This window comes from Larus michahellis, chromosome 1 (genome assembly GCF_964199755.1).
Source record: "Larus michahellis chromosome 1, bLarMic1.1, whole genome shotgun sequence".
NCBI lineage: Eukaryota > Metazoa > Chordata > Aves > Charadriiformes > Laridae > Larus > Larus michahellis.
The window spans coordinates 7,190,971-7,213,833 of NC_133896.1; the positions used below are offsets into that span (position 1 = coordinate 7,190,971).

At 38.4% G+C, this 22,863-nt stretch overlaps 1 protein-coding gene across 3 annotated transcripts in view; it reads right to left on the reverse strand.

The window, feature by feature from the left end:
- USP6NL (USP6 N-terminal like) overlaps positions 1-22,863 on the reverse strand; it is a 128,232-nt gene that overhangs the window by 90,813 nt on the left and 14,556 nt on the right. Inside the window, exon 1 of one of the 3 annotated variants that reach the window (XM_074573274.1) lies at positions 12,836-13,518. The exons of the other annotated variants lie outside the window; for them this stretch is intronic. Within the exon in view, the coding sequence (XP_074429375.1) occupies positions 12,836-12,908 (73 nt within the window). The 5' untranslated portion in view covers positions 12,909-13,518. Of the gene's footprint in view, positions 1-12,835; positions 13,519-22,863 lie in introns of those variants that run through there. 3 annotated transcript variants of the gene reach the window in all.

Consider the following 22,863-nt stretch of genomic DNA (forward strand, 5'->3'; position numbering starts at 1 on the left):
TTTTTGGACAAGCTTATTCAAGCAAGCAGTATATTAAGACAGCATAAAGGAAAATGTAGGAGGACATCATTCAGACGTCCCGTCCTGGATTTACAGCACTTGTCGAACACGTCATCGCTCTTTGCCTTCAGCTCTGCTGGAGGTTACTGCTCTGGGCTGTGCTGGTAAACAGGATCATGTGAGCACACTGCGATCCGCAACAAAAAACAACCCAAAACTGCTGAATTAGCTCATGCTCCCATCACTGGCTGTTTAAGGAAACTGGGACTGGAAACTCAAAGGAACACTTGCAAAGTTTAATTTTGTCCACATCCTCAGCGTAGCTGTGGCAGGTTGCTCATATCTGACTGTCAGATGCCCACTGAGCTGCTCTCACTCCCCCTGCTCAACAGGATGGGGGGAGAACATACGATGAAAGAGGTTGTGGGTCAAGATAGACAGGGAGATCACTTATCAATTACCCTCATGAGCAAAACAGACTTGGTGTGGGGAAATTAATTTATTGGCAATGAAAAATAGAGTAGGATGGTGAGAAACAAAGCCACCTTCCCAGGCTCAACTTCACTCCTTTGGTCCAAATTCTTTTGCCTCCTCCCAGCCTTGAGCGGCACAGGGGGATGAGGAATGGGGTTTGCAGTCAGCCCATAACACTTTGTCTTTGCTGTTCTTTTCCCTTCACCCTCTTCCTCTGTTCCAGCATGGGGTCCCTCCCACAGGATACAGTTCTTCACAAACTGTACCAGTGTGGGAGGTCCTTCCCACAAGCTGCTGTTCCTGCCAGAAAACCCGCTCCTGTGTGGGCTCCTCTCCAGGGGCTGTAGCTCCTGCCAGGAGCCTGCTCCAGCATGGGCTCTCCACAGGCCGCAGCTTCCTTCAGGGCATATCCACCTGCTCCAGTCTGGGGTTCTCCACAGGCTGCAGGGTGGATATCTGCTCCACCGTGGTCCTCCATGGGCTGCTGGAAGACAACCTGCTTCACTATGGTCTTCTCCACAGGCTGCTCCGGCACCTGGAGCATCTTCTCCCCCTCCTTCTTCGCTGACCCTGGTGTCGGCAGAGTTTATTCCCACACATTTTTCTCACTCTCCTCTCTCACAACTGCTGCACTGCGGTTTTTTTATCCATTCTTTTAAATATCTTATCACAAGGTGTCACCAGCTTCACTGATGTGTTCAGCTTTGGCCAATGGTGGGCACATTTTGGAGTGAGCCAGAACCGACTGCGTCCAACACAGAGGGCAGCCCCCAGCCTCTTCTCACACAGGCCACTGCTGCAGCCCCTGCTACCAAAACCTTGCCATGTAAGCCCAATACAGTGGCCAAGTAGAAACTTTCCCATTAATTTAGCACTTAATCATGAGAGAGAGAGCACATGCAAACACAAGTCATAAATGTCAGTCTTCAATACATTAATGAACAATCTCTTGACCCCTTTCTGCCCCTGAAATATCAACTAGATATTCCTACTAGAACTTCCACTTAACTCCTAAAAAAAAAAAAGTCTCATTGAACTATTCTGTCCACTCTCAAGATCATAAATCTGGGGTAAAAGACTACTGATGTTCCACACAATGCTATAAAGGGCATTTTAGTTTACATTGGAAGAATGCTTTTGGAGCAAGTCTCCAGATCACCTCTACTGTCCTTCAGTTTGCACTGGGAAGCAACAGAGAGGTATGCAAAACTGGATTCCCTCCAGGTTAAACTATCTGCGAGATGCATTCCTAAGTTGTGTTCTGCCCAAAGACTACAGCCAAGGTTTGATCTAGCCTGAAAAACCTGCTGAAAAACAGAGGGATGTTGGACCCTCATTTCTCCTCTCTAGATGTATTACTACCGTGCCCTGATACTTGCCAACACGGACGAGTCTACAGCTGCTGTTAAGTTAAATACAGAGCAGAGGCCCCAGAGCAACCAGTGGCCTTTGATTTGCCTAAGCATATTTGCTCATTTTTCCCTTTAGAGCCTATCTGCACTATTTATAGAATGGCTTTACATTCTTATTAGTTACCAGACAATGATTTTTAATACATGTTCCATTGCTACAAATAGTCTTCTGTGAAGCTTTATACATTATGTAAAATAGGCAATTAACACTGCACAGTTTAGAAGGTCATTCCAACGCCTATAAACTAAATAGTAATGGGAACTGGAGTCTGTGTAGCTTTTTTTATTTTTCATCTATAGATTTGGCAAGCTCCAAACTAGCATTCGTCCCACATATTTTAAAACCTAACCAGGGTACTAATTCATAGCACAGAACTGACAAAACCATTTTTATTGATCTCCGTATCTTTGATTTGTGTAACGCGCGCTCCACACAACAGTCTGCGAACACCACATTTTCTGTTAGCAAGTGATGAGACATGGTGGCTCCAGGACTCGATGCAGCTGCAGCATAAATGAGGAAATTTTTCAAAACGTGTTATAGTCTTTTCAATGTACAGCTGTCATCAGAAAAAGGGAAGGATTAGTCAGGGTTTTTTTTCTTTTTAGGAGAAAAATTAGGACACAGAGCAACGGTGCTGCCATTTATCCATCACACAGAAAGTGCAACGCCTGAAATCAGCACTGTATCACTGGGGAGTCCTGGAAGCATCCCAAAAACACCCAACACTTGAAAATGATGAATTGTTCCACTAATCCAAACAATATGACTTTAAATGAAACAGAAACTATTTCTCTATGAAAGATCACAGCATATTCGTGTTACCAAAGTCCCTTCATTAGTACAAACAGCATTTCCTTTTCTATCACAAAGAGGAAGTCTCGGATCGAGGCAACTTCTCACGTTCCAGCTGAGACACATGAACTGTGCTATAACTACTTCCTTCAGACTATTGCTATTTCCCACTCAAACATTGGGATTAACAACAAAAGCTACACTTCCATTCTAACTGCGACAAGAATCAGTGAACTAAAATTATTAAAATTAGAATTATGAAGGATATATTTCTAAAAACAAGCCTGAAACTTAGCCTTAACCTCTGGAAAATGCTCCTGACAAAAAGGAGATAGAAGATGGCATGGAAAAGAGTGCCCTTTAATAAAATATGTTTTGGGAAAATCTAGCACATAGTGTAGACTGGCAGACACAGTGAAATTTGCCTATTCACACTCAGGTTCCCTCCCCCCAACACTTACATATTAATCTTGCCTGGTACATTAGATAAATCTCAAAAGAAAAATATGACTCATCTAAAAACAAGGAAAAGAAAAAACAAACACTTTCCCCTACAGTTTCCAGGGAATAAAAATATTTGCCAGTCAATAAATACGGAAAGTTTCGTGCAACCTGATTAACCCATAGCTTACAGGCCTCTGCCACTTGCTTTTGGAGAAATAATGGACAGAAAGAAGACATTTTGAACACTTCACATTCAGATATAACTGATGCCTGCACTGGTGCACGGAGAGGAAGGCGCAGGCATCACTTATGCCACTATGACATGAATGCTGAGAAAAGAACATTTGATTTTTGTATTCTGAAATAGAAACCCATTTTTCAATGAAGAATTAAAACAAAGGGAAATAAAGATATTTATTTTCCTACCATCCCACTTATATTTCATTAATATCTGCATTAGACTACTATCACGTAAAGACCACTTGCTAACATGCCATAGGAATGGAGCATCTGTACTGCGATACTGTGTCATTCTGAAAGCACAACAGTGCCATAAAAAAGAACAGTTATGTTTAAAATAAATTAGTAAATAAAAACCAAAAACCAAAACCAACAACACACACAGTGGGAAGGGATTGAGAAATACCAACACAACTTTCACTCCCCAAGGACAAGTGGTTTCCAACTGCGTGCATCAAGATCATACCTGGCTTAAAAACTACAAAACCCCCAAAGTCTTCAGAGCACCTGAGACTAGAGGCACAATTAAGTCCTATGTGGCTCTTCAAACATCTCTTGTAGATTTATTGCTCAAATTGCAAATTCCATGTTAAGTATGCACTCAAGCTATTTCCAAAGTGGCAGCAGCAAACACCTGCAATCCAGCAGCCGTACTGCAGTGATATCTGGCAAACAGAGTATCAAAAGAAGTCTACAAGCTGAATATCAATGAGCTTCTCCATATGGCCAGAATCTGCTCACAAAAGCTGCGGTCAGTCAGCCCCGATTCATTTCGCAAAGGCCATGTGTGCACACAGAGCCCCCATAGATGGCAGGTTCCAAGATTTATATCACACTCATCACAGCGGGCCTGGGGGGAAGAGTTAAGTGACCGTGACTAACAACCATGACACCTGATACAGGTGTCCTGCTCTTCTGGAGAGAAGCATGTGCAATCAAGTGTCTTTGTACCTATTTCCTTTGAGTACGTTGCCATGTAATAATGCTACAAAAGATAACAGTAGGAAAAAGAAACCTACATCACCTGGGACACGATGCAGAAAGTAGTAGGGTTTGTTCCTTGAGGAAATCATTCCCACCAAGGACCTGCCCCCTCCAGGTACAGCCAGAAAATGCTTCGTTAGCTGGTTTATTAGCAAAGAAACAGCAGCAGTCTTGGGCATCTGTGTACTTATTTTCTCATTTCCACCAAGAATTTAATTAACTGATATTAATTAAGTTTTCTGTTTGATCTGGAAATTCAGTTCAAATTAACATTTTTATGGATAGTTTAATACTAATGCTGACAGATAGTTTCTTTTAGAAGAAGCTGCTCAGACTTGCAATAAGAAAGACAAAACAGTGGAACCTATTCCAGTAAGAAAACACTATTTTTATTTGCTGTTAGACATGACTAACTAAAAAAAAAAAAATAATTGGTATGTTACCTGATTTAAGAAGCCTGGATGTTTTGCTTACAAGCTGTACTGAACGACCTAGAAGCTCAACAGGACATAAAAATACTTTGGAGAAGCCAGATAAGGTGTCCAGGAAAGTTGTGAATTGTCGATATACACCAAAACACTATCTAAGCCACCCAAATGCTCTAATTATCTGTTGTAGAAAACATCCAGCTGCGACCCTGTCACTTTGAAATATTCACATTTTAAGATATTAAAAACCAACAGGCAAACTTATTAGTATCTGTTTCTGCATTATTGCTAATTCCTATCCACTGCAATTTAACAAAGTTGTCAATTTCTTAAGCGGGAAGTGTATTAAATACATTCTGTGCAAGTTTCACAACCGATAAACATGCACACTAACATTTATTAGATTCCACATTTCGTAAGTATGAGGATAAAATACTGAAAACTCAACAATTCAAGGCAAAAGAAAAAATTAGATGATGAGATGATGCCTCATTGCTGTAAGAGTGCACGTATCACAGCACAAGTTTTTCTTTAAGGGGAAAAAAACCCAAAACGCTTTGTAGTGTCAAATAATGTCAACATTACACTTGGAGAGTCCACAAGGGGAAAAGAAGTTGTACATACTTGAAAACAGCATAGGTACAATTGCCATGATCTTACCAAAATCAAGGTTAGAAAAATATGTTCACCTGAACTATGAAAATGCAAGACAGGGAATGAGGCTTGTTTTTCTAGATCCCTCAAACAGAACTTCCCAGCCGTTTCTCAAAAGTCTCCAAATCCAAAACTAAAACACCTGGGCTTAGTTGTAAGATTCACATGACAATAGAAGTTCAGGAGCAGCTACCCAAGGAAAGATACAGGACACAAAACACCACCTTCTCCATGTTCAGATCCAGGCTCAAGGTCTCGTCTCTATTCCAAACATATTGGACAAATGCCTCAGGCAAAACAGAATCCTTGTCTCAGTTGCAGTATCACTGAAACCAGAAGAAATCCAAATACATTCATCCTACCAGCTCAAGCTCAAAACTATGTAACCCATTAACCTTCTGAAATGCTAAGTAAATACTTTGACTGAATCCCTGACTCCCCTCACACAGCTGTCCTCCTCTTTGAAGAAACCCAATAAAGCCACCTTGTTTTCACTTGGTCTTTGTGCACCCAGCTGCCAGGTTCCCTCTGGTGTGGTGAAATCCCCAGGGGCAGTTTGTGCAAGTCCTGCTGCTCCAGGTCAGCAACACGCCTGTGCTTTACGTAAACTAAGAAGTCCAGATGGATTTAACAGCATATATCCGCATACTGCAACAGGTTAAGATCAAATTGATCCCTCAATACCACAAGTTTTAAAGTAAGAGATTTAATACGAGGCTTCATTTCTCTTATTTCTTACTCAGGCGCTAGGTAGGACCAAACCAAAGAATGTGAATTGTAAAAAGCTCTGAAGGCCACACAGGGGCATCCCACCACCGGTGGGATTTAAAGCCACATGACAGCCTATTATCAGAAGAGGATAAACAGCAACTTAGACTGCATGATGATAAAGACTCCATGTTGTTTCTAGCTTGCATGTTGCTTGCTTCCATTTTTTGCTATTTTGTGTCAATAAAAATTTTAACCAACTCATATTCGAGTTTTTTGACATTAGCTGAAGAAGAGAGGCTTATTTAAACCCTTGCTACATAAGTGAAACTAGTCCAGTGTTTGCAACTTACTATGTCTTTCCATTGGACTATCCTTGGATGGACTGAAAACAAAAGCAGCAGTCAGCAAATCTAGCAAATGAACCTCCCTCAAAAAAAATAAAAATTTTTAAAAAAATTAAACTTTGACTATAGTTACAAGCAGACAAACCATATTCAGTTTTTAAATCACTACTGAAACTTCTTCCAAGACGAAGAGTGGCCAGTGCGAGCAGAGAAGGCAGGTTTCTGCGGTTCACGGCAAACAGAGACTAGATTCAAGAAAGATGATGCCATTGCCTGTCAGGGAAGTTGCAGGTTTTACGGCTTGTGGTCATACAGCTATGCAAAGACTGGTTTTCTTCCTGGACATCAAAAATTGTGGAACTTCACTCTCCTCAAACAGCCTTCACACATCTTTCAGGGAAATAAAGGAAGACAAGAGGGCAAAGCCATGCAGCCTGCACGAGTAGCTTTTACTAATGTCTGAAACCATAAATAATTATTTGTAACGCAACTGGTTCTAAAACTTTCTAACGAAAGTGTCAAACATCTTGTCAAAAGCACTAAGCCACAAGTATAACTAGTAATAAGACTTTTTTAACTCCTTTTAGTATCTTTTAAATGTGCTGTTTTCTACAGGACAAGAATTGTGAACTCTGTAGCTACGTATAAACACACACACCCCGACAGAAACAACAGGGTTTTTTTTCCTTGGAGTTTAATTGTTTGTTGGGTTTTTAAACACAAAAAAAACCCAAAAAAAAACCCCACACATACAACAAACAAACCACACACTACACAGCAAGTCAGATCAGCTTCACTGATGCCAACACAGCTGCGCTGATTTATAACAAACTGAATTTCTGTCCCATCTAGCAGAAACATTACTGTGAACTGTTGTGGTTTTCCCCCGTTACTTTACTGCACTTCAAACCTATTTTTTAATATGGATATTTTATGTTAAGCTGCCACATTTCCCATACGCTACAAATAGGAAACCTAAAATTGCATTTCAGGATTACTGAGAATATTACAGTTGATGATTCACGGGTTTAGGGTCCCACCCTCCAAAAAAACACAACACATTGGAATAACAAATCCTGGTATGAAGTTGGAGATCAGTTGTCTTTGTTGTGCTTTCCTTCTTATAAATTAGCTCATTTCAGTTGACTAGCTTTATTGCATAAAGAAAGAACAAGAAGTACTTCATTTTTCTGCAGTTCCTCTACAGCTAAACCAAATTTAAGCTATCTGTATTAATTTTGTTAAGCCATAGATCAATTCCCAAGATACAACATCTAAGTGCTTTGTTAAATGATGCTGCCTACCTAATCAAAGACCAAATAAACAGACACTAAATAAGTCATTAACAGCTACATACGGCTAAGCAGCACTGCAACCTTTCTTAATCAGTGCATCTGGCATCACATCAATGAGAAAAACAAAATATTGTAAGCGTATATTTTTTTAATAAAGTAAGAAGGCAATAAATTGTCAGAATAAGAAATGCCATAGGAAAGCCTAAACTATGAAAGTTTTTAGTCTTCAAAGTGAGAGATAGTGAATGCCAGTCAGAGAAATAAGGTATTTTAGGTAAAAATCTTCTGGCTGAGTTGCTGTGTGTCCCGCTGTTCAATGATCCAACTGTATTACTACTTGCTTGTGCTTGTATCATCCTGAGGCGGAACTCCTCGCACTCTTGGGGTACCAGCTCTCAGCGGCACTTCACACTACCATCAGCCAGCACCACCACTGAAGGAAGGCGACCCCTGTCGATTTACTCACATCCCACTGCTGGCTCCTCCTTCGAGCTGGCATGCGTGTCTGTGAACCTGCATCAGCAACTGGATGGGTTAAACTGATCAAGATTAAAACTAACTCAAGAAGAAAGTATAGTTTAATTCGGATCAGCTTCCCAATTCAAATCACTGTTTGACTATATGAATGCTTGTGAAGCTCTAAAGGGATCTGAATTGAGATGAGGACCCAAGACAAGTAGCATCTGAGAGTTTCTGCCATTTCACTAGTTACCTTGAGGGACTGCATTTGATTATACCTTTCCTCTACTATCACCACAGGTAGCAAGAAAATACCATGGCTACTTGATGTGGGACCTTTATTTTATTATCTCCATCTTGGAACTAATCAAGTTAGTCCATTCCATAAGAAATAAAGCAAAAAAAGACGGCAGATTTCTTGCCAAGTCTAAGTCTGGAATATAAGGTTCTACCACGCTACCATCTGCAAGTGAATTCAGGCAGTAACTTCCGAAGCGTGAGCTGTTACTGGCACATTTAAACATGATTATCCTCGTCTGGCACAACGTTTACATACCTCATAGGCCAACATTTCCAGAATGAAAAAAATCTTTGAAACTGAAGATACACATAAGCTTTGTCTGAAACCTCAAAGGCTAAGATAAGATACACCGCCTAAAGAAATACAGGGGATTCCTGATGAGCATTATCTGGGGCTTACAGCCCAAATACTGCAGTGACCAAACATGTCTCCTCTTGCCATCAGTAAAAAAAAACTCAAACCAAAGATACTCTCAGGTATCTTATCTCTTACACTAAAACACTACACGCCTTTTTAACTCTATGATTTCAATTTAGTTGTCCCATCTGCTAGAAATATTTTAATACGACATCTCTTTTTATATCCTAACTTCAAGGTGATGTTGCCAATTAAGTTCTGCTGTGGCCATCTGTAAAAGGAAGGAGCGGGGAAAGAAGTAAACATGAATATTTCTTTATTAATTTTGAACAACTTGGATTTCAACCAGGATTTCACTGATGGAAAAAAGAAAATTATTAATAGATTTATACCCTACATGGATTTCTCTAGGAGAAGTAACATTTGAATTATTTTTTAAAATTCAGAAAGGTTTCAGATCTTGTGAAATGTTTGGCTTGGAATTAGAACGCTTATCAAGAGAATTTTATACACACATGATTTAGGACTTAATCCAAAAACAGACTTTCAGTCTCATAAGTTGTTTAAGAAATTCAAGTCCAATAAAATAAAATAAAATAATGGCAACCTCTTCAAAATTTCTTTACTTTGTTTCAGCTTTATGTTCACCTTCATACTTACAGAGCATATAGAGTGTTACCCCTTTGACAATAAGTGGACTAGAAGCAATTTTTCTCCTTTAACTGACCTGATGTTATCTAACTACGGTAAGGGTCTGGCTTTTCCCAAAACCAAAAACCATAAAAAGCAAACAAAACACCTCTACGCACTCAGCTCTCACTGCAATTGGAAGACTATGGAACAGAATTACAGGGTGGGGATTTTTTTCTACAAACAAACAAAAAAAAAAGGATTAAAAGATTCAAGTTTTAAGCAGCACAAGATTTAAAAAAAAAAAGATAGAAATGTGAGACATTATAAACCAAAGCTTACTGTTTATCTCATTGCATGTATCGCTAAGCAAGACTCTAAGAGGCCTACTGAAAGCTTTCCTGATGTTAGCCTCAACAGTCAAAGACTAAATACAAACCCATAACCACAGGACTTGCAACTGGGAGACAAGGCGGATGCTTGTACTCACGCTGCCTAACTACTTCCAGGATTTAGTCTTACATTTGTAAAGCACCTATTTATCACACTCTTAAGATACAGTAAATGAAATTTAACTAGTGGCATGGGTCACAGCCACAATGAAAACAAACTCTGGCCTGTAAAAAAAAACAATGAGACTCAGCAACTTTGGCAGGCTGTTCAATTAGCCCATTAAATCCACATCTCAGCCCATGAAATGTTAATAATGGGTTTCTTTTAATCAACATTCTGGAGGAATTTCTTCTGCAGGGATTGAATTTTCTTCTCCACAGTAGCTATGCTTACCATAGACCTTATAACAAGCTTCTGTTGTTGAACCACAGATGCAAAAATATACTCTCTTGGCCAGTAACTGGGTTTCTAGGTCTCAGCCTGAAAATAAATGTTGGGGAAACTGGAGGCCAGAGAAACCCTTTCCCCCATGACCTTGTGTACTATTTATAAAAAACAGTTCTACATTTAGGACATTCATTCAATCTCAAAGAAGAAAAGTTTTAAACTAGGTAAAACACATGAAATACGCAATTAATACATTATACTACTTCATAACATTTGCCTCCTGAGTACAAGTTAGGCCCCTACCGAAGGCTACGCTTTTCCTCCGCAGACTTGCAGACCCTTCTACAAGTATCTGCTCAATTATTTTCAATTTCAGTTTCTTGAGTTTCTATTTTTCACAACAAGGGACAGAGTTTTTATAGAAAATTTTCACACAAGTCAAAAACAATGAATTTCAGACTTCTACACAACAAATTATATTTTAATGATAAACACTTTTTTTTAATAGGAAGACAAGGATGCGGGATTAAGAACCTTTAGCATTTACCAACACCAATTTGAAAGCGCATTGGTAAACACTTCACACATCATCCCTTATGTCTCAATGAATGCACCTCACATTCACACTGGGCTTCCTAGCAACTCTTCCTTTACAAATACATTTTTCCATTTACTGAAAACAATAATGAGAATGAGTCATTTCTGTAGAATACAGTCCTTCACATACACCAGATGCCTAATGCTGCATGCTGTGAAAAAAACCCACAACCCAATGCCTACTCAAATTGCTGTATTTATCACAGAAGTCTGTCAGCATTTTGCATCTTTTGTAAATGTTTTCTTCAGAATGTTCACATTTTTTTTAATGTTAAGATCTTAATATTGCTTGTAAAAAATGTACTACCAAGTTCTGTAAGAGCTAACATCTAATTAGCTCAGTTACTAGCAGCTTGAGAATACCGCCCAAGCGATGACCCAAAATTACTGTCTTTTAACAAGGGAGTAAGACAAACGGAGAGGGGAAAAAAAATAAAAATCAAAGCTTTAGAAATGAGAAAACAAGCATTTCTTTTTGTTTTTTCAAGGCTTTCCCTTCCAATTCCACTGAATCTGTTCCAATAAACATTTTTTTTAATATATTTTTGGTGTTATCTTTTTAAACCAGGTCCTACACTACTTCTACAAAAATCAAGCCTAACTAGCTAGCTACATGCAGAACAAGTAGAACTCCTGTCCCCTTCATTCTTCTCTGTAACTAGTGGAGCATAAGTACATAAATCAAAAAATGAACAATGAACCGAGAACAGAAATCAACTAATTCACTCTGGCGAAATTATAAAACTGTTGGGTGAGATGTTCAAGCAATCACTGCAAAATCTAGAGAAGTAATTAGGAACCTTCATTTTAATGAGATGCATGCTTTTCTTTTTTTTCCGGGATAAGAGGAAAGCAGCAGAGCCCAGTTCTACCTTTACTTATTTTGTTTTCTTACAGAGGTGTTTCATTAACTAACTCATTAGAATTACAGTAGCCTGATGTTATTAGATAAGTGACTTAAAATAAAGTACTTGCCTATAGCCACACATTACGTGTAAGGGCAGAACAGAACAATGACATAATAACAGGCAGACACAGATGCTGTAGATCCTAAATTATTCATGACTTATTCAATACAAAATAAAGTTGTCCTAGAAAATTAATTCCAGTAGGAAAGGAACGCAGTTTTTAAGACATCTCTACAAATTATTTAGTTCCTCTGCAAACCATGTATCCAGGAATTGCAAATAATTACGATGTAAAACTAAAGATTTAAAAAAAAAAGTGTTTAATCATTTCCTAATTGGATAAGTATGACCGATACCACAAAGGATGGCATTACTTTAGCGAAGAAAAAACAACAAACATTCAACATACCGAAAAGAACAAGAAAAGCATTTAACATCAATTAATTTCAAATAATAATTGAGCATTTCAAGTAATGTTTTGTACATTTGCAAGAGCCATTTTGGATTTTGAAGTTAGTTGTAACCTAGAAATAATCTCATTGTGAAACCTAAACAGCAGTGCAGCTGTGTACTTTCAGTCTCCCTCATTTCCATAAGCACTAAAGAAGCCTATTCTTGCTCTTACTCTTATTTAGAATATTAAGACTCTAAAAACTATTCTGATGGGATTCCACAAAATACGGTTGCTATTTTCACAGCCCGAGCTATCTGGACAAGAAAAACACTTTTACCACAGAAAAGATCTTTAGAATAACAGTAGCAGTTATAAATGCTGACATAAACTCCATCTTCAGCATAATAAACGTCATCGGGATTCTCTTTGGGAAAGCTGCAGTTGCAAAACGATAGTAATTAGGCTTAATATAGTTCAAAGCCAAACTATGGCAGCTGTACCTGCCACAACAAAGAACATTTTTAAGTATTAAGTACACACTTAATTTAACTACAACCAAACTCCAAAATATTTCTGGTTTACAGTAAATTACTCAGAACACTGAATATATCCCAGTGCTGCTCTTACCTTTCTTAGCAGCATCTGTTCTTCGTCTTGCTGGCGACACCAGATCCTTTACAATCTGTAGCACTTGAATCATTGCTCGTTAGCAAGATCAAAGAGACTAGATGCTCCTCTATAATTCCAACAGGTTTCATTACTACATGTTATTAGACGGCTGCCTTCAGTACGCTCAAGCAAAACTGATGCAGGAACAACTCCTCTACCTTCACCGAAAAATTTCTGCCTGACGACTCTATAGGCTGGGGTGATGGATTTAAAGTGACTTCAGCACAAGGAGACAAAAAACTGCAAGCAGTCCTAAATGTATTTCTACAGAACATTGTAAAATCATTTTCTGCAGAGAATGCATACCGATTTCTCTGAAGTTTAAAGGAAACATTCACACCACAAAGTAACTAAATAAAACAGCACTTGAAAAGAATGCCGACAGATGCAACATACTCCCCTAGGCTCAGTATCTAAGAAGCACGTCTGCATCCTCTTTTAAAGTCTGTCTCAATTCCTGACATTTCATGTAATGCTTTAAGAGAGCTATCGGTGCAGTGTAGAGCCAGCATCAGACCCACTAACAGAATTAAAATTAAATCTAGCTTGCTAAACTCCATCAGGCAGAAGCAAGCACCTGCTAAAGAGAGTCATTCAGCTCCTTTTCTCCCCCCTTGAACACACACCTCTGACACCCTCCTACGTGATGGGAATTCTTGCACACCAAGAGACACACTGGAAATCCTGGGAGTATTTCAGACGTTCTTCTCTCTCCCACCACCAGAGGCCCAGAGAACTGTTTCAGCTAAGGTATTATCATTACTTCTGTCAGGTAATTTTAAGCAGACAAATTGCAGTATGTGCCCCACAACATTTTTAATGCCATTTGGAAAACGTACAAAGGCGCTTCAGAAATGCCTTCTGTCAAAGCCTCTACAGAGCTAACAAAAAAAAAAATCATGAGAAATCGTGTTTTATATGGTCACATTAAAAAAACTGTCAGCCCTGAAGAGGTTCTGTGAACGCTTTAGGAAACAGAATTCCTACACAGCATTGCCTACAAAAAGAGAGCAATTTAGGAAGCCAACTACATTTTCTGACAACCATAATATTAAAACAAACCACAGGCCACAATGGAGGCACAGCACGACGTATTCTCTGGCCTTTAGACCTTCTGTTCCCATTGCTTAAGTGTTAGATGGTGGGGGAGAGAGGTCATCTCTTTCCATTTCCAGCTGCTGATCACAAGCGTTTCAGATTTTTAGATTTGCTGGCGTATTTATCCACATGCATGTCAGTCTCTTGAAACACATACAGCGTAGGCATGACAAACTGTTTCTATTATGTCAATCTCATTTACAGCCTGCCCATTAAGCCACCTCTGCCAGAAGTAATAGCAACCCAAAGTACTATCAGATTTGGTTTGGCAAAAGAAAGACATTAAAATCATTCTCTCTGGCAAGCCATCTGATTTCTTCTCCCACCCTGCTAATATTCAAGTGTCCACTCAATAGGAAGCTTGTAGACATACTGTGCAACTGTAATTTATCTCTTCCCGAAAAAGGATTCTTCAAATCATTAGAAACAGAACTCCCGACTTTCTATACTGAGAATAATTTATAACTCCTGTACATAAACTTGAATTCCCGGTTTCAGACAAATGACTATCTGTAGAGAGGTAAAGAAAAGATTACCATAAACACATGTTTCCAGAAAAACTATAATTTCAAAACATTTAAATAAGACGAAGAATGCAGGATTGTCTGGTAAAGTTTACCTTAAGGTCCTTTACTTAATAATCTAGTCCTCAAAATTCCTGCTGTAAAAACTTCCCCACCATTATCTTGCCATGATGTATTTGTTCTTTATTTAGTTGGGTTATCAAACAACTTGTCTTCAAGTTAAAGATATGAACGCAAAGGAGTATCATCACTTACAGCTACGTTACATTCCAAATTTCCTCTGAAAAAGCTGACTTCTGAGTTTATGGTTCATAGAAGAACACAGCCATCTTTACAGCACTCCTAAACTTTTGATGGTCTTTATATAAACATATTAAGGATAGAAAAAAGGAAAACAGAAAAAAAAAAAGAAAAAAGGAGTAAGGTAGAATAGAATCTTCAATAATAACATCCACTTAACCACCTAAAGCATGACTACACCTTGCAGAGCCGTAAGGTGATTTTTAACTGAACTAGATTGTCTCATTGCTACAGCAAGGTTCTCAAATGCTGGAATAAGGAGAGGATGATGGACTGACAAAGAGTAACAGGGGGGAAGACGGAGCAGAAGAAAAGAGAAAGGAAGGCATGCTTTGTACTTGCTTTTGTGTCAAAATTATTTAAAAAAAAGAAACGGGCACTTCAGTAGCTAGGAATTAACACCCAGGAAAAGGATGTTAGTTCCAGCTATTCCTGACTGCAAAAAGGGAAGTTGCTCCCTTTTCTTCAAAACTATCCCTTGTCCTGCTGATAACAGAGACGACCAACTAGAAAAGGACTCTTAGTCCACTAGACCTGGAAATCATCTATGCTGAGAATACAAAATCAGTACCTACTAGAGTTTGCAGGATAACCATTAGGCTTTCATCCCGTGGTCGCCAGTACCTCTGTCTCCACCAGTGGTAGGGTTATTTTAAACAGTTGAAGCCGACTCTGAACGTTTAAGAGTGACACACAAGAACTTCAGGACTAGAAATCGTTTTCATACACACCTGCCTCCCCCAGCATGAAATAATCTCCAAATATGGCATGCACAGTAGCTTCCCCGCTCTTCTCTGTTAGGGAAATTGTCATGTAGAAAGAAACTGACCCAAAGCTCAAAGCTTTAAAATGAATTTAGGAAAACGTAAACAAGTTTACTAAACATCCTGTACGCAACGTAAAGAAAGAAAACAATGCAAGTGTGAAGGAGGGCCACAGTGTTCATGATAAACAACGTAACAAACTCAAACTCTGAAGAATTATACAATTAGCTTTGTGACTGCTATTTCTCTTTCCTCAAATCAATTTATACACCTAAATGTCAATAACCCTAAGCCTGCATTTAAAAAGTGGCAATACCAAAAAGACTTCAAGAAACAAAACACACTAACTAGCTAAATCATGTAATTTCACCTGTTACTCATGAGCAATAACTTGGTTACCTTTGAAGTGTTCAAGGCCAGGCTGGATGGGGCTTTGAGCAGCCTGGTCTAGTGGGAGGCGTCCTTGCCCATGGCAGGGGGGTTGGAACGAGATGATCTTTAAGGTCCCTTCCAACCCAAACCATTCTGTGAATCATGAAACTGTACATGTGGTATTTCCACATAATCTGTCACTACAACAGCCGTCTCTCAGATCACATCCTAACAAAAAAATACAAACTGTGGGCAAGGATATTCACCAATCAAGAGTTTGCAGCAATTCTCACACAGATTTAAAAGGTAAACCAAAAAGAAACCAAGTGTCATAAATTCAGTAACAACGTAAGTAGATTGTGTTTAAGGGAAAAAAAATAATAGCGTTACACATTCAGTGCATATGACATGAATTTCTGCTAAGCATTTTTCATCTTTGTCAGCTTGTTTGCTGAGCAGTATGTGCTTGATGATGTTCTTGCATTTTGCTTTTCTTCCTTAACTTCAAAATCATAAGGAATACAGAAATCACACATATGTTATCAAACTGACCAAACACATTGGTACAAGAAGGAGCCGTTAACCAGGATGGGATTTACGGATCGCTGTGTGCAGTACCTGACCTCTCCTAACCATAACAAGAATAATGACCTGCATCCTCATTAGTCAGCTGTCATCACTCAAAATAAAAATGCTTCCATTAACGTAATTATAATTAACTGGTTTTTGAAAGCAGTTCTTTTTCATAAAGCACATTGCCAGGAGGTAACATTATTTACAGCCCAAAAGATGCTGCAAAATGGGTATGGCTGAATGGGTACTTGTCAAATGACACTTGGAAAATAAAAAAAAGAAAAAAAATAATCATAATTTAAGTTTGAGGAAAACTTCATATTTTCTCCTTCACTCTCTTCTTATAATCTGTAATGCTTATATATTCATGGCATTCTGTCTAGGCTTTTAAAAAACATCAAGAACCCCCAGGGTAATCCTAGGCAGCACTGCAGCTACCCGAAAAAGCGCCTGCTTGTTGTGCCCTCATTTACAGAAAGATAGATGTGCAAGCTACTGAAAAAAAAAAAAAAAGATACAAAAACCCCACACCACTAAAGCGGCTTTAGGGCATTCATTCACATGAACAATAGGCCTGCACACATTTCATTTCAGATGCAAAGTTATTGTGACCATTCTTTTTCCATCTCACATCAACCTGAACTGACCACAATTCAGGCCGCGTACGGATTATTCCAGCACATCTCTGCAGAAACCCATGCAGATCTGTCTTCATAATCCTAATTTAGGCTCCTCATAACCACATTTAGAGTTTAGCAGATAGAGAAAAGGGCATAAATAATTCTGGCTAAAACACCAAGCTTTCAGGCCTGACACACCCAAAGAAATGGAGAGCCCATAACACAATGGCCAGCAAAGTACCAGCCCAAGATCCAGTCATGTTGCTGCCTGTTCCAATGGAAGTGGGATCAAGATTTGACTCTTGCCATTATCATCTAGAAAGTGGATAAATACAGACGCCCAAAACACTCCTCCTTGTCTCTCTTCAGTTCTGCAAAAGAGCAAAGTCTGAAGTTACAGGCAGGAGATGGGCATTTACAAGAGCAGGGGTTCATTTGCTTTTTGCAGCCTTCTTTCTATGTCAGTAAAATACAGACAGCACTTCGAGATGTTACAAAGCCAGTAGGGCTATTCATAACAAGGACTATAAAAAGTCAAGTACCGGCAACAGTGAGGGCAGCTGTTCTTAATGACCAATCTGAATGTTTGCTTTAAAAGCTGCGGTTTCAGAAACCACGCGTGGCAGAACTGCTTCACCTTCCCTCCCATCTCAGTGAAGGGGCTCAGAAAATGAAGCAGATTTTCTTATCAGGAGCAACAACTATTTCAGAAGGAGAAGAAACATTTTCAAGAATGGATTAGTTTAAAGGATTAAGGAAATACAAGTAAGGCAAATTAGACAGGAAAAGATTCTTTAAATACCAAATAGAAGGAACAGCATATTGTAAAGATACTTGCGTAGTGAGTTCACAGTCAAAACTGCACATTTCTTGCAAAAAATAATAAATTTGCATAGAGTCTACCTAGCAACCAAGTCCTGGCAACACCTTAAGTATCAATAGAAACATTTTGTTTTATGATGCTCCTCTCTGACTTTTCCTGTCACAATTGGTCTTCAAATTAATATCTCAAAATAAATAGGCATTGAGCTCCAAGACAGGCCATATATCATGAGGCAAATTATTACTAAAGCAGCTTTAAAGTAGGTTATCTAGCCTTTCTCAGTAATGTTTTGAATTAATTTTCCAATCTATGAACTGAAGCCTACAGTTTTCATTAAATAATCTACTGTAGTTGGAAAAGGACAATTCAGGAGTTCCAGATCAATAACTAACCCTCCCCATAAATCTCAGAAACTTTAAATTCTGATCTTCATTATTTTCTACAGATTTTTTTTGGACAGTAATGCACCAAAATGAACCATGAAAAAGATAAACAAAACAAAACGTAATGCTCTCAAGAAATCATACATGGAATTCCAGTAGCATTTCCTGGGAAACTCTTTGACTCCATTTATAATTCAAGGCATTAATTCTTCAAAGACACTACTTTTGGCTACGCATTTTGCAAAGCATCCATAAAAATAAATAAATAAATAAATAAATATCTTCACAGTCGTCTGAATGGTCCTACAGTCAGTAAATGTCAATAACTGCTTAATCCAACAGAATTTGCATTCACTTAAGAATATAATTTTTTCATTGATTTTTAGCACTTCTGCTACCATTTTCAAAGCATGGAAGTATGGCTGCAGTTGTTAAAACAAACTGTTGTGGATATATGAACCTCTTTTAGAAGAGATCTGCTTAGGAACGGAAAGAAGCGTGATCTATAGGCTGGAGAAATAATAATTGTAACAAAGTTATCTAAGTGAACACTGATTATAGAGGATGAGAGGCGTTTGTTCACATTTTTTAAAGTCTGTTTTTCGTTCTACACACATGAAAGCTGTTCATTAAATTTAGGATGATGGAGAACTTCAATAAACGGTCAATGAAATTAACTCCACCTGTTCCAGGCAAACACTTATCAACCCAAAAAAGAAAAACAAATGCTAAAGACAGGGAAAGGGGAAGAAAGAAAAACATATAGCTACATTCAACAGCCATTATTGCACACTTTGAAGCTTTAAGGAAAGAAACTACACATTGCAAAATCCTGTCACTGCACAATAGTCTTACTGTTATCCTTCTTACTCAATTCACATTACGTTTTAGCCACTTAGCTCTTGCTACAACACATTCTGCAAGCGGATCTAGATGATAACAAGATACACGGCAACTTTCCCAGAGCACCACAATGAAGCCGAGGCAACTGCCTGTGTAGATCGCTTTTATCATCCTCCCGATACAGACACCAGACACTAATGGAGATCAATATCAAAAGTTTGTGTTCAAATAGGTCTTGGTTTAAAAAAAAAAAATAATAAAAAAAGAATGCACGTATGTGTATTTTGTCTTCTTGATAGATGGGTTTTAAACCTATCAACTCCACAGGCAAAATAAGGGTTTTGCTCACATATTTACTGTAAAACTGTACAATCAGATTTAGACATACAAGTGCATCTAAAATACACTGTTTACCAACAGTTTAAAAGGCTTCCAAAAGCTCTTCGATATTTAACCTGTAAAGGCTTGTCAAAAGGAATAGCTTAGGCTACAGTGCAGAACTCCTTTCGTACAACAGAGAGGTACTTCATGTCTTTCAGAACTACGTGATTAGGATTGTGTTAAGGAGGCTACACAGACGTTATGATACAGAGTAACTATAGAACCACAGATTCTTGCTATGGATCTTCAAATTTATCACACCCATGCCCTTCAAAAGGCCACTTTATAAACCACAGTAATCCAGTAAATAAAGAAAGTGCCAACGCAGCAAATGGCATTTCCCCCTCCAAAAAACCCTTGTATCTAAGCATCCCATTTTAAATACGTGACAAAATACGGTGGTTTTTTTGAACAGGAGGAAGAAAGAGCTTGTTAGTACAAAAATCTCATCTCAGTGAATGAATACACCCCATAGAATTTCTCAGTCTCCCTCATATTACAGTCCAAATCTTTATATAGTTTTACCTGCAAATTATAATTACTTTGAGAAAAAAGTTCCATTCTAGAAGTCTCAAACAGAAACTAAACATGTATCAAGTTGTAATTACAACAGCAGAAGAGTTTTAAAAGATTTTTTTCCAAACCATACGCAGCATTTCCTGCATATGCAGCATTTCAAACAGAATATGTAGCAATTTTGCATTTCCTGGATTTGGGTCATAGCTGTAGTATTAATTGACAGATTTATCTTCAAGCTAAAGGATATTATTAAATATTCGGTCAAACCTAAGCATACAGAAAGGATCCATACTAGTCTTTAAGAGACTTCTTTTTTTCTTTTTGCAATATTAAACAAAAATCAGATACTACTATCTTATATGTGTCAATACTGAAGCAAAAGTAAATTCACTAGTTCAACATGGCAAAGATTGATAAAAGTGAATGCGTGTTCAATTCAAAGAAGAAAAAGAAAAGAGATAAAGTCTTTGCTTTTAATTTAAACCCTTACTTGGTTTCCTGATGAAAAGTATATGAATGAGATTAATAATCTCTTACCTCCTTGAAGCAAAGAAAAATTACAAAATTCTGTGCATCACTCTTTGTTCGCACGATAAAATCCTTTACTGCATGTAACATTTCTATGTTGATATTTAATCCAAATAATAAAATGCAGCTGTCCACAGCTACCAGCAAGAACATCAAACCTTATTAGCCCACTGCAAAATACGCAGCACTTTTATTAACCTCATGTATCTGCAAGCTTAATTTGCATAGCAAATAATCTATGGTATGATTTTCTCTCTCTGCAATAAAACCAAAGTTTTTAAAACCAGCTTTTGAATACTTTGTAATAGGCTCATCTGACACTAAAGAAATATCTGTTCACATAAATATAGCTTACCTATTGATGAAAAAACTGTTATAGAGACACCCGCTAGGGAAGAAAGAATTTAGCACTTCAAAAGTAACTGAAGGAAATCATCTGGAAGGCCACACAGATCAGAAGCGATGTACCCTCCTTGGTAAGGAAGCATTCCTGGGTCTGTTTGCTTACTGCAGTTGTGTTCTAATGGGACACACCATTAACTGTTCACGTTCAGACTTCTGCCTCCTGCTCTCCTTGCACATTCACCCAGAAAATGCAGTCTTTTAAAACATATTTTAACTACTATATTTAAAATCCGAGCTTAGTACTTGAATATGACAATCATGTTAACTGTGACTACTTACGGTTAATGCTACAGCTATATTTGATATATGTATTCTGGTTAAGTGGCTGCTTGTGGCTGTTTTTATGATTATCTCTGTTTTGCCTCTGTTCTTATGAGTAGATTTAGTTAGTAGCACACTATAACTAGCACGTCACGCTTGCTTCATATCCAATCCTATTTCCCATAAAGCATACACGTGGCTCAGCTACTAACAGAGAGTTCTATTCCCTCATCAATGAAAAAACTTGGGGGAAACACTTGGGCGTCTTAGCAACACTGCCTGCAGACAAACTATGCTAGACAGAGGCAGGAAGCAGCAGTGTGAAACAGGCTTCTTTGTGCAGCTTCACTTTAAGACAATCAAACTACCCAAATGAAGAATGCCTTACCTACCTATTACAAGAGCCAAGATAGAGGAATCGTACATGCCCTGGTGACTCAGTCCCAATTTTGGCAGACAGAAGACTGTAGTACATTTACTGTTCTCCATGCTCTCTCTGTAGCTGTAGAGAATTTAAAATCATGCCAAGTTTCGGCCAACAATTGCCCATGGTCTGGACAAGAAGTGATTGAACTACATCAATCGCTCTACCCACTATTATAGTCAGGCATTTTAATCCACCATCTTAACTACCAGTGGTACTACACCAGTGCTCAAGGAACAGAAAAAGAAGTGCCATCATCCTCCATTTGCAGTAGATTTATCCTTGAACTTGATCTGCTAGTTTCAGGGGACAACACACAGGTAACCTGGCTTTGCTATACCATCTTGTAGGACCACTGAATATACAGCATTAAACAAAAAGACAAATTAAGAGTTAGTTCTCCAAAATGTATGTTCCACTTAATGACCCCTCCACCCCAAAGCCTCACAGTGAGTTTCACAAAAATATTGTTTCCTTTAACTTGTTTTTATGCATGAGGAATAAATAAATATTGAAACAGCACTAACGGTGACTCATTACCCTTTGCTCTAAAGAGAAGTACTTTCTGTAGTCTTTAACTGTGTGGCAGGACATTTTTGTCACCGCTTCCGACATAGAATAGAGAATGGTGGGGGGAGGAAGTGGGGAGGAAATAAAAAGCAAAACTGACTTTTCAGTTTGTACCTAATCTTTTCAAGGCAAACTATAAACCTAATTTTTCCTTTCCCATCCCCCAAGACCAACCCTGATGTCCTTCGAAGACTCTTACAGTAACTTGATGTAACCGACGGGGGGAAAGAGAGGAAGCTAAAAGCTTGCCTAGTTTTTACAAGCAGATATAAAGTAATATGAAATATAACCACTCTGGAGCATGCAAGGCAAGCGGGGTCTCTAGAACAGCCTGGACACAAAGTATGGCCGTAGCACAGCATCACTGCTAAGAGCAGAGAGCTGCAGCTGACAAGCATCACCTCCAAAAAGTAAGTTTGGGAGAGGGCAAGGAAGGATGGTTATGTCATTATAGCGTTTGTACAACTCAGAAACAGAAGCATCACAAAATAATACTCCTCATATAATACTGTACAAAACTCTACTACAAAAAAAAAGGGAAGAAAAAAGCTTTATATTGAATGCAACAGAACACACTCTGGCGAGAGACTCATTTCCC